This window comes from Mustelus asterias, chromosome 22 (assembly GCF_964213995.1).
Source record: "Mustelus asterias chromosome 22, sMusAst1.hap1.1, whole genome shotgun sequence".
NCBI classification, from domain to species: domain Eukaryota; kingdom Metazoa; phylum Chordata; class Chondrichthyes; order Carcharhiniformes; family Triakidae; genus Mustelus; species Mustelus asterias.
In genome coordinates, this window is record NC_135822.1 from 33,154,131 (window position 1) to 33,166,316 (window position 12,186).

Consider the following 12,186-nt stretch of genomic DNA (forward strand, 5'->3'; position numbering starts at 1 on the left):
ACAATCCCAATTCCCCGGGCATGATCTCCCTGGTTGGTTTTGCGGAGGAGGGAAATGTCCCAACACTGTGCCCCCTACCTGAGAGTGAAGATTCTGGTCTGAGTCTATACTTATTCACAGGCTGAGATCAGCCACCCCTAGCCCATAGGGTGTTTATAACTCCCTCCCAAAACCCTCACTATCGTCATCCCAGCTCCAGAAAGAGTTGCCACCAACAGAGCAAAGAAGCATCCTGTTCTCAGCCTATTATCAATGCAACTTGGCAATGGGCTGGTTGCAAGTACAAAGAGATAGATCAGTTCAATTTACTTTGCTGAATTAAATCTGTTCTCATAGAAATCATAGAATCATAGAAACCCTACAGTGCAGAAGGAGGCCATTCGGCCCATCGAGTCTGCACTGACCACAATCCCACCCAGGCCCTACCCCCACATATTTACCTGCTAATCCCACTAACCTACGCATCACAGGACTCTAAGGGGCAATTTTTAACCTGGCCAATCAACCTAACCCGCACATCTTTGGACTGTGGGAGGAAACCGGAGCACCCGGAGGAAACCCACGCAGACACGAGAAGAATGTGCAAACTCCACACAGACAGTGACCCGAGCCGGGAATCGAACCCGGGACCCTGGAGCTGTGAAGCAGCAGTGCTAACCACTGTGCTACCATGCCGCTATCTCTGCTTGCTCCATCCCAAACAACAGCAAAGGTCAGAAAATCATCTTTCAAGTTTAAACTGTGTGGCGCGGGCATTATTAACCTGTTGGTCCTTTCCTCTTGTTGTTCTGAAAAAGGATGAGCGAGGTTAATGCTGGTAAATCAAACACTTGCCCAGTTCAGGTCCCCAGCGCCAAGTTAGAGGGAGAAAATGATAAATATTTCAACACCTATCTGGGTCCTGTGCCTTTGTTCAGTGATTGGGCTCCATGATGCAGAATGTGTGGAAATAAAATATAGCTAAGTTTGGTTGGTGCACTCTATGCCCTGTTGAAGCAACCCCTTTTTGCATAACGAAGGCTGATAGTTCACTGCAGGACTGAGGGAATGGTGCCTGTTTGGAGGGGTGTTGCTCTTTGGTTACTATGGTCAGCAATGTTCCTCATGTTCAACTGAAGATCCCTTATCAGTAAATAGCGGAGAGGTCCTCTTGGTATCCAGATCAACGTTCCTGATTGAACTAATGTCACCAAAATCTCCTTGCTGCTTGTGGTATGTTAGTGACGCAGGATGAATACTGCATGTGTATACATGACGAATCACTGCACTCCACAGAGTAACCAATTGTGTATCAAGCATTCACATACAAATTATTCAAGTTGCTCAAATCAAAATATCGGTCAGTTTTTGTTTGTTTAATTACAATTTCGGTTTTAGTTGTTTGCTTTAAATGACTATTTGTTTGAAATTACGTCATTTTGAATTAATCGGAGTAAACTGTATTTCATGATGTGATATGATGTAATATAATTACCTTTTTTTAACTTTAATTCTGTCCCCTTCACTTGTTTTATCATTCGCTGTTTTATTCCTCAGGGCAATGCCTTGGCCAATCTGAATGAAACTGCCCGATTTAAATTTTCAAACGATGCTTGGCAGTTATCTGTCAGCTGTCATCAACTGGTGCATTCACATTGCAATTCCTCAACCAATCAGCTCACTTCCCAACCAATCAGTACTCTCTTCTCATATAGTGTAAAGTTATTCTTTCCCCTGACATTATTCTTGTGATTGTCCTGATGAGTGCACCATGAAAAGCTTTGACTTGATGTCTTTTTCAGTAAAACATTAAAACAAAATTGATCAGCATGGAAAAGACTAATTAATCCATCAAGCCTCCTCCACACCATAATGTCTGGAGCATCACCACGACCTACCTCTCGGCTGTGTAGCACGCCACCATTGCCCCACTGCCAGCCCCTGCTCCTGCTCCATCTACCTCACCCGTAGCCATGTAACTTACTGCAAGAGGCAAAAATACCATGGCGGGATTGGGCAATTTGATTGTTCCTTAATGCTGGAACCAGCCAGATATGTGTTCCTGGTTTCCAAAGAAAGAAATCCAAGAGGCGAACTTAAAAAAAGAAGAAGGAATTTGAAAAATGGTGATAACTGATGGCATTTAAATTGAGGGATCATTTCCCAAAGCCACTGTTCTCTTTCATTGGTGATTCACTAAGTAATTGCACCTTCTGGTGCTACATTGTGCCATACACCCCAGGTACACTTTGGGCTTGATCACCAGTCTGTATTATGTGAGCTGATCCCTGATAAGAGGTGACAACGGCATCAAAATTGGCATCAACACCCCTGATATTAGTGAAGGAAAAATGTACCAAAGTCCGGGTTCCTGACCACTACACAGTGATACCACGTGAGGCATCAAGATTGGTACAGTGGCATAGTGGTTAGCACTGCTGCTTCACAGTGCCAGGGAGCCGGGTTCTATTCCTGACTTGGGTCACTGTCTGTGCAGAGTCTGCACATTCTCCCTGTGTCTGTGTGGGTTTCCTCCAGGTGCTCCAGTTTCCTCCCACAGTCCAAAGACGTGCTGGTCAGGTGCATTGGCTATGCTAAATTCTCCCTCAGTGTACCCGAACAGGCGCCGGAGTGTGGCAACTAGGGGATTTACACAGTAACTTCATTGCTGTGTTAATGTAAGCCTACTTGTGACACTCATAAATAAACTTTAAACTTTACATTGTACATGCCGGGTACAGTTCGGGCTTGATCTCCAGTCTGTATTAAGTGAGCTGCTGCCTGATAAATGGTGATAACGGCATCAAAATTGGCGTCAGTGCCCTGGACGTTAAGGAAGGGAAAATGTACCAAAGTCTGGGTTCATGATTACCACACAGCGATGCCACGAGAGGCATCAAGATCTCGCTGTGATGCAGCCACAGTTGAATAGTTTGCTGGCATTCATGGTTCATGCTCCGATATGAAGAGCGGGCAATCGGGAGAGATAGCAGAGTGCAAACAGCATCTGCGAAGCAGTACTCCGTAAAGATAAAACATTTCCAGAGAAGCAGGTGAAGGAATAGGGAATGTATTTCTATTCTGAAAACATAAAATCCAATTCACTTTGACATCTGTTTTTTTTGACATAGTACACAATATCAGATTTGGGACTTTCCAAATCATCAAATAATATTCCACAAATATCATCAAGAAAATCTTTTAATCATATTTGAATTACCTTATTAGATACCACGACGGATATTTACTCAGTGCTAAACCTTTCCAAGAAATTGTCAACACAAAGGAAAATTCTAACTTGAGAAATATCCGATGTTAAATGTTGCCTGAGCTTTTTAAATTTGCTCCTAAAGTGATGGGTTCTTGCCTCATGTCTGGAGACAGAAATTCAACATTTAATTTAATTCAGAATTTAAAAACTTTCTCCTCAGCATTTCTCATCTTCAGGCAGAAATTTGCAGAAATCTTGCACAACAGGACTATTCTATTGACTGACGTGTTTCTGAAGGAAGCCCGGTCAACGAGTGGTTAATCTTGGATGGAGTGTAATTGTTTTGGCTTTGATGGAGTCCTGATGTTTAATGAAGCTTCGGTCTGTGCGTCAGTAGCTGGGGCTCTGCTGGGTTATAAAAAGGGGTTGGAGATTGTCGAAGCCACACAGAGAGACTCCAAAGTCGAGGGCGCACTGAGAAGATCTCGACCAAGCTCCACCTCACTCCAATTCCAAGTGACCGAAAGCGTCAGCATGCAGCTAATAGGGACGGTGAGCCTTGTGTCCATACTGCTCATTGTGTCCACTGTGAGCACCGCGGCACCTTTGGAAGACAGGCTGAGTCTTCGAGCAAATCAGGTGAGTGAAAAACTTTGAAAGAGAAACTCTGCAAAGAGTACGTGACCGAAAGATAGTGACAGATCGATGACAAGAGAGGGAGAGAAGAAAAACTCTAGGCAAAAGCAAGGAAGCCAGGACCGAGAGGCAGATCGTGTGGGAGAGAGAGGTAGATGGATCAGGGTGACAATTATAGAAAGGGGAGAGACAAATCGAAAGGGAGTGGATGGATGGATCGAGGATAGAGAGAAAATGTGAAGAACGAAGAGAAGAGGAAATCAGTGGGTAGGAAAGAAAGTGAGGGTCGGGCGGGTGGCATGAGCGTGAATTAAAGTAATATTGACAAAAGGTTGAGTGAGAGTGAGAGAGAGTAACAGGTAGGGAGGCAGGAAGAGATATAGTGAGAGGCAAGAAGTGAGAGGAAAAAAAAGAGCAGATAAATGAATGGAAAAAGTGAGAGCGAAGTAGAAAGTGAGAGTGACTCAGGAAGAGAGGCAGGGGTGGAAGTAGTCGAGAGAAAGCAGCTGATAAAGGTTGAAGGGAAAAAGAAAATGAAACAAACATGCAAATCAGAAAGTGAGAATGATTGAGAGACGGTGGGAGAGGGAGAGAAGCAGAGTGTGAGAAAGAAATATCACATTAGAACTGGCTATTGGGAGACTGATATATCCACGGCTGGTTTCTTGTTTTATTTTTGCAATAGTTATCCCTGGGAAAACTCCGAGGCGCTCCAAGACTTTTATGCGTGAGCTGCCTCCGGAATAAATTAGAAAGCAAAATTTAGTCGTGAAAGACATTGTATTCATGCAAACAGTTTCCCACCCCTTTAATCACATTTTGTCTCGATGGTTGAAGTTTCCTTTGAGATTCTGCTCACTTTGACGCGGTATCCCTTCAAGTGGCTGCCTTTTCATCTCTCCCTCAGTTTGCCGGATTCGGTGATCCTCAAAAGATGCAGTGCCAGTTCCCCAGAATCCGACTTAAACATGCATCAGCGCAAAAGTGGCAAAAGGGAGGCGGTGAGGGAGATAAAAGACGGAGAATACAAAAAAAAAGACACAAAGAGAGAAAAGATTAGAGTGTGGGAACAGAACCCTTTCATTCCCTGATTGTGGAGGCGACAAATAGCCTTTTGAAACGAAGTGCAGCATCGCAGTAACTAGGAGAGTGAGTGACTTGTACCACACAAGCAGAGAAAGGCAGGTGGAGAATGAATAGGTAAGAGACACTTAGCCACGACAAGCAATAAAATGCAAACTGTGTGTCCTCCTCCTTGGTGTACAAAGCCTGCCCCTTGTTATTAGTTTAATAGGGTCACTTCAGTCAATGTTAGTGTCACAGCAGCTTACTCACCAGTTCAGCTCGCAGGTGCCACAACATCCCTTTCTCCTTCAGTTCTCAGTGCTGTGTGTCTGAAAACGATCCCCAAATTACCTTTGTCAGGTTGTAACTGTGCGGACACTGATTCACCTCTGGGTGAGTGAGCAGTGTGAATGCCAGTTGCACAGAGGCTCCAGATTTAACTGTGTGTTACCTGTGTTCATTTATCCTTTTGCTGTTATCTCCAACAGGTGCTCCTGTCCCACTTAACCCCCATCTCATTCGCAGAATCTTTACAGTGCAGGAGGAGGCCACTCAGTCCATCGAGCCTGCACGGACAACAATCCCAACCAGGCCCCATCCCTGTAACCCCACCCCTGCTAATCCCCTTGATCCTAAGGGGCAATTTTAACATGGCCAATCCACCTAACCAGCACATCTTTGGAGTGTGGGAGGATACTGGAGCACCCGGAGGAAACCCACGCAGACACGGGGAGAACATGCAAGCTCTGCACAGACAGTCACCCGAGGCGAGAATTGAACTCAGGTCCCAGGCACTGTGAGTAGCAGTGCTAACCACTGTGCCACCGTGCCGCCCACTGTTAAACAGGCTGCTGTTTCATGATAAATGATCGAGGATAGCAAGTGGGGCATCCTTGATTTGAAGGGTGTGGGATCCTCGATAGGTTTGACTGGATATATGGGTAAGGTATGGTCTTAGGTTAAAGAGAGAGTCCAGCCGTTATCCCTGGGATAAGTCTGTATTAAATATAAAATGCTTATCAGGTGCTGACTCCAATTTAGATGATAACAGCCAGGAGGTGCTGTAACAACACAATTCAGTATTGCTCAGTCCATGTAGACACCCCTTACATTTGAAGGCATCTCAGGAGGATGAAAGGTGGGAGATGGAACAACTTATCCCCCTGACATGTGTACAGAGCTGTGCATCAATCAGACTTGATTTGGATCAAGCTTTCTGTTCATCAAAGCAGTGATCAGAAATGAACGGTTTTCTCACTTTAGACAGGGTTCAGATTTCACTGAATCACTGAATCCCGACAGCGCAGAAGGAGGCCACTCGGCCCATTGAGTCTGCACCAGACAACAATCCCACCCAGGCCCTATCCCCATAACCCCATGCACTTACTCTAGCTGGTCCCCCTGACACTAAGGGGAAATTTAGCATGGCCAATCCACCTAACCCCCACATCTTTGGAGTGTGGGAGGAAACTGGAGCACCCGGAGGAAACCCACACAGACACGGGGAGAACGTGCAGACTCCACACAGACGGTGACCCAAGCTGGGAATCAAACCTGGGTCCCTGGCACTGTGAGGCAGCAGTGCTAACCACTGTGCCACCGTGCTGCCCACACAGGTTTTATCACAGGTACAGAGAAAGATTCCTTTTTTACCCCTCTACTCAGTCCCAACAATCAATTTCCCACCTTTCCCATTCAGAACAGTCCCACCCGTACAAAGGGGATGTTTTTTGTCCCCCTCCCCTCCATTCTGTAGTTCTCCAGTTGCTGTGGGTGTTTTGAACTGTGGCTGCCTCTTGTGCACTGACTTCGAGGGACTAAAGCACTGGCTTTGCTTTTGTGTTTAGCAGAGAGTCATTATAAAGATTGTAAAGCTGACAACACCTACATCCTGTCCCTTTCCAGCATTGTTATCACAATGAATGCATTACATTTGAAGATGGGGTTGATTAGGAGACACCAGGATGTTGGAGAGGCACTAACAGCATTTTCCAACCCTTTTATTTTTGTGTGTGACAGGTTCAGAATGTCACGCAGCTCAGTAACACACCACCAGGTCAAAAGGTAACGAGAGAAACTTGGTCCAATTTTCAGAACCCTGGCAGCAGTGAATACTGCAGCCCATCTGAACCATTTGGTAGAGGGAGGGAGGGGAATACAGAAGGGGGGAGGTAGGATGAGGAAATCAAGGGGCTGGGAAGGTGGTGGTGGGGGGACCTCTCTCCTGTGTCAATTGCTGTAATTGCAACAATTATGAAAACTAGTTCAGTAGCTGACGATCAGATCCTTTGTTAATGTAACACGTGCTGAAGAAAACAATTAAATGTACAAGTAAGTGAATAGAATCATTCTTAGAGGCCTGAGGGAAACAAGGAGGTATTAACTTTGGGAGATTAAGGGCTCTTTCAGTCCTGAGAGGGGTAATTATTTTCCCAATTATTCCAACTCCGGTAGCACAGTGGGTTAGCACTGCTGTCTCACATCGCCAAGGACCAGGGTTCGATTCCCGGCTTGAGTCACTTCCCGTGTGAAGTCTGCACATTCTCCCCGTATCTGCGTGGATTTCCTCCGGGTGCTCCAGTTTCATCCCACAGTCTGAAGATGTACGGGTTAGGTGCATTGGCCATGCTAAATTCTCACTCAGTGTACCCGAACAGGCACTGGAGCGTGGCGACTGGGGAATTTTCACAGTAACTTCGTTGCAGTGTTAATGTAAGCCTACTTGTGACACTGATAAAATAACTTAAATAAACTTAAAGGCAAAATACTGTGGATGCCAGAATCTGAAACAGAAATTGCTGAGATTTTCCAACATTTTCTGTTTTAGATTCCAGCATCCGCAGCAATTTGCGTTTATCTGCTTTGTTTGAAATCAATTTTTAAAAAGCCTCCCAGGCCCATGTGGCACTGGACCACAGCAGGGACGAATGCTGATGACTCATTGCCGAGTTTCCTCTTGTTTTTGGAGTGCTTAGTGTGCTGGTACTGTTGCTTTAAGAGGATAGCGGAATCGCTAATGCCTTACTGAGCTGCTATGAAGCTAAGCCACATGCAATGAGACCAAAGGGAACATTTTTCTGTGAGTACAGGAAAACACGATAAACATCTCCAACAATCTGGTGCATAATTATTTTTTTTATAAATTTCACATGACAGATAGAGTGCTGATTTTTCAGCTCAGCACAAAGTGACTTTCCATGGTTGGTGGTGGCTGTTCATTTGTAATTTGTTTTATTCATTCATGGGACATGGGTGTCGCTGGCTGGCCAGCATTTATCACCCACCCCTAGTTGCCCTTGAAGGGCAGTTGAGAGTCAACCACATTGCTTTGGCTCTGGAGTCACATGTAGGCCAGACCAGGTAAGGACGGCAGATTTCCTTCCCTGAGGGACATTAGTGAACCAGATGGGTTTTTCCAATAATGGTTTCATCAGCAGATTCTTAATTCCAGATATTTTTTATTGAATTCAAATTCCACCATCTTGCCGTGGTAGGATTTGAACCCAGTCCCCAGAACATTAGCTGAGTTTCTGGATTAATGGTCTAGCGATAATACCATTAGGCCATTGCCTCCACAGCATCCTTGGTGTAACCTCACCAAACATGTTGGGCTCCATTATATTTCTCCATGGTGAAGTTAACAACTCCCTGGGTTATATAAATATGTACGATTGTTAATGCAGTCATTAAATCAGTAACAGAAATGAGTCAGTATTTTAAACCCTGCTCTCTGAAAACTTTAAGTGTAGGCTTTCAATTAAAACAGAAATACATCTATTCATAGTTATCATTGAATCTGATGGTGGAGTTCTTCAGTACACCGAGACTGTACTAATTCTGGAACTACTCACTTGCCTTCCCCTCACCCTCTCTGCTCCATCCCATTGGTAAATTAGCTATTCTGAAGAACCCCAGCTCCCATTCTTGGGCTGAATTGAATCTTCTGATCTTAGTTGGAATGGTGGCTGGAATACTTCAATTGATGTAGGCGGTCTGGATGGTGGGCGACATGGTGGCACAGTGGTGAGCACTGTTGCCTCACGGCGCCAGGGACCTGGATTCAATTCCAGCCTCGGGTCACTGTCTGTGTGGAATTTGCATATTTTCCCCGTGTCTGCGTGGGTTTCCTCTGGGTGCTCCGGTTTCCTCCCAAGAGGTGCAGGTTAGATGGATTAGCCATGGTAAGTGTGTGGGGGATAGGGCGGTAGACCTGGGTAAGATGCTCTGTCAGATAGTCGGTGCAGACTCAATAGGCTGAATGGCCTACTCTGTACTGTGGGGAACCCTATAGGTAGATAAGGTTCTGTCTTTCCAATAAGATGTCAAAAACAGGCTTTTTCAGGTGAAGGTAAAAGATCCCAAGTGTGTCCTGATCAATATTAGTATTACATTTCCATTTGTGGGTGGTTCCTGCGTGTAAATTGGTTGCGTTTCCTACATTAAAAAAAATACAGCTCTCTGGGAGCAGCCTTGAGTGATTAAGGACCAAACACAAATACAAATTATTCCCTCCCTTAATTGAGAGGAGAGTTATAGAGATATACAACACGGAACAGGCCCTTCGGCCCAACCCGTCCATGCTGACTAGATTTCCTGAACTGAACTAGTCCCATTTGCCTGTATTTGGCCCATATCCCTCTAAACCTTTCCCATCCATGTACCTGTCCAAATGTCTTTTAAATGTTGTAATTGTACCCGCCTCTACCACCTCCTCTGGCAGCTCATTCCATACACGCACCACCCTCTGTGCGAAAAGGTTGCCCCTCAGGTCCCTTTTAAATCTTTCCCCTCTCACCTTAAACCCGCGGACTTCCCTATCCTGGGGAAAAGACCTTGGGCGGGACTTCCCGTCTGCGCTCGCCCCAAAGATCCCACCCAAGGTCAACGGGCCTTTGCCTGGTCCACAATCCTCAGCCCCCCACCCACTATGATTCCTGTGGCGGGCGGCACGGGAAAATTCACCCCTTTGGGCTTTCCACCTTATCTGTGCTCCTCTTGATTTTATAAACCTCTATAAGATCACTCCTCACCCCCCAAGTTTGCAAATAAGTCTCAGATTGGTGGGGGGAGAAATGGTTTTAAGTAAAGATATTTTCTTCACCAAGGGCAATCCCTCACCTTAAATAGAATGGCCAAATTGCTGTGTGCCCCCGCACGGGTAACGCAGCCACAATGATGTTCTGTGTTTGCCCGCCAGGAGCTGAACAAAGAGAGGAAAGAGATCATCTTGAAGCTGTTATCCGGATTGCTCGATTCCAGCAGCAATCAAATTGGGGTGGAGAGCACTTTCCCCGATCCGGAGGAATTGGAGGAGATGAAAGTGGAGGAGAGGTCTCGCTTCAGCCAGTTACCGCAGAGGGAGCGGAAGGCCCCCTGCAAAAATTTCTTCTGGAAAACCTTTACCTCCTGCTGACCCCAGAAGGCGTCACCTGGCCACAAACTGAAGCCGTCGAGAAAGGAACTGATTTAGCTCTGTACATAAAGCTGCTGCTTTTTATTTTACTCGTCTGTGAGGGGCTGATGTGGTGGCGAGGGAGGGGGAACATTTTCTGCCGTGCACAAGAAAAATAAAAAAAAGCATGATTGTGTGATTTCACTGCAACCTGTATGTATTTATTTTCTATCCCAGTCGCGCTCAAGCTGTCAGAGCAATAAAGTGGAACCAAGATTATCACGTTTCTTCGATCGTTTACTGACTCAACTCTCCAAACATGTCGGGGGAGGGGGGGGGTGGGGTGGTGTGGTTGGGGGGGCGGGGGGTTGGGTTGGATGTTGTACGGAATTGAGGGTCTTGGGATGAGGGAGGGGGGGGGGAATGAAACACAGTCAGGAGAAATGGTCAAAAACAAATAGGGACAGATGAGAGAAAGTGAACGCAGGCCGGTGAGAGAGGGAGGAAAATGAAAGTGTGGGCAATAGGAGAGAGGAAGGGAGAAACTGATAGCAAAGGAAGTGGGATCCAGATACTGAGAGAGACAGGATTATAGAATCCCGACAGTGCAAAAGGAGGCCATTCAGCCCTTCGAGCCAGCAATCCCACCCCAGGCCCTATCCCCTTAACCCCACTTATTTACCCCGCTAATCCCCCTGATACTGAGGGCCAGTCCACCTAACCCACAGATCTTTGGAGTGTGGGAGGAAACAGGAGCACCCGGAGAAAACCCATGCAGACACGGGGAGAACATTCAAACTCACACAGAAAATCACCTGAGGCCAGATTTGAACCCAGGTCCCTGGCACTGTGAGGGAGCAGTGTTAACCACTGTGCCGCCATGCCGCCGAGAGAAAGAAAGCAAGAATGACAAGAGGAGAAGATGTCAGGAACGGGACGGTAATAAAGGAAAGAGACAATGGCAGTGAAAGAGAGAGGCTGAAACGCCAACAAAAGCAAACATGTAAGAGACAGGGAGGAGACGGAAAGGCAGTGTTGTAAGAAACCAAGAAAGAATGGGGCACGGGAGAAAGGGAACAAGTGAATGAAGGAGAGTGGAAAAAAGAGCTTGTGTAGGAAAGGGAGAAATATTCTCCTTGCCCCATTCACTGAGTGTTGCCAGTTTTCTGCGGCACTTGTTTCATTCATGGAATGTGGACCAGCATTTATTTCCCATCCCTAACTGCCCTTCAACTGAATGGCTCACCCTGCCACCTCAGAGGACATTTAAGAGATAACTGCATTGCTGTGGCTCTGGAGTCACAGGTAGGCCAGACCAGGTAAGGACAACAGATTTCCTTCCCTAAAGGATATTAGTGAACCGGATAGGTTTTTGCAACAATTAACAATGGTTTCATGGTATTCATTCCAGATTTTTACTGAATTCAAATTCCACCATCTGCCGTGGGTCTCTGATTACTGATCCAGTTACACAAATGAGGGACAGGGAGATGGTAGTGGAACGCAACCTTCAATAAAGAGTCCCTCATCGTGAAGACTGAGTGAGGGTGGCGGAGGGGGGCGGGGAGGGGGTGGGGGGTGTGTGTGGTGAGTGGGATGGGGGCACGGTGGCACAATGGTTAGCACTGATCCCTTACAGCGCTAGAACCCGGGTTCAATTCCGGTTTTGGGTGACTGCCTGTGTGGAGTTTGCACGTTCTCCCCGTGTCTGTGTGGGTTCCTCCAGGTGCTCTGGTTTCCTCCTACAGTCCAAAGATTTGTGGGTTAGGTTGATTGGCCATGCTAAATTGCCTCATAATGTCAGGGGGATTAGCAGGGCAAATATATGGGGTTATGGGGCCTAGGATTTGTTGACGGTGCAGGCTCAATGGGCCAAATGGCCTCCTTTTGCACTGTAGGGATT

The 12,186-nt window shown here is 46.3% G+C and overlaps 1 protein-coding gene across 1 annotated transcript; it reads left to right on the forward strand.

The window, feature by feature from the left end:
• Positions 1–3,724: 3,724 nt before the first annotated feature.
• On the forward strand, positions 3,725–10,304 carry LOC144509765 (somatostatin-2-like). The gene is made up of 2 exons (XM_078238552.1): positions 3,725–3,829; positions 10,092–10,304. Exons 1-2 carry the CDS (start codon positions 3,725–3,727, stop codon positions 10,302–10,304), a joined length of 318 nt encoding a protein of 105 aa, XP_078094678.1.
• The last annotated feature ends 1,882 nt before the right edge of the window (positions 10,305–12,186 follow it).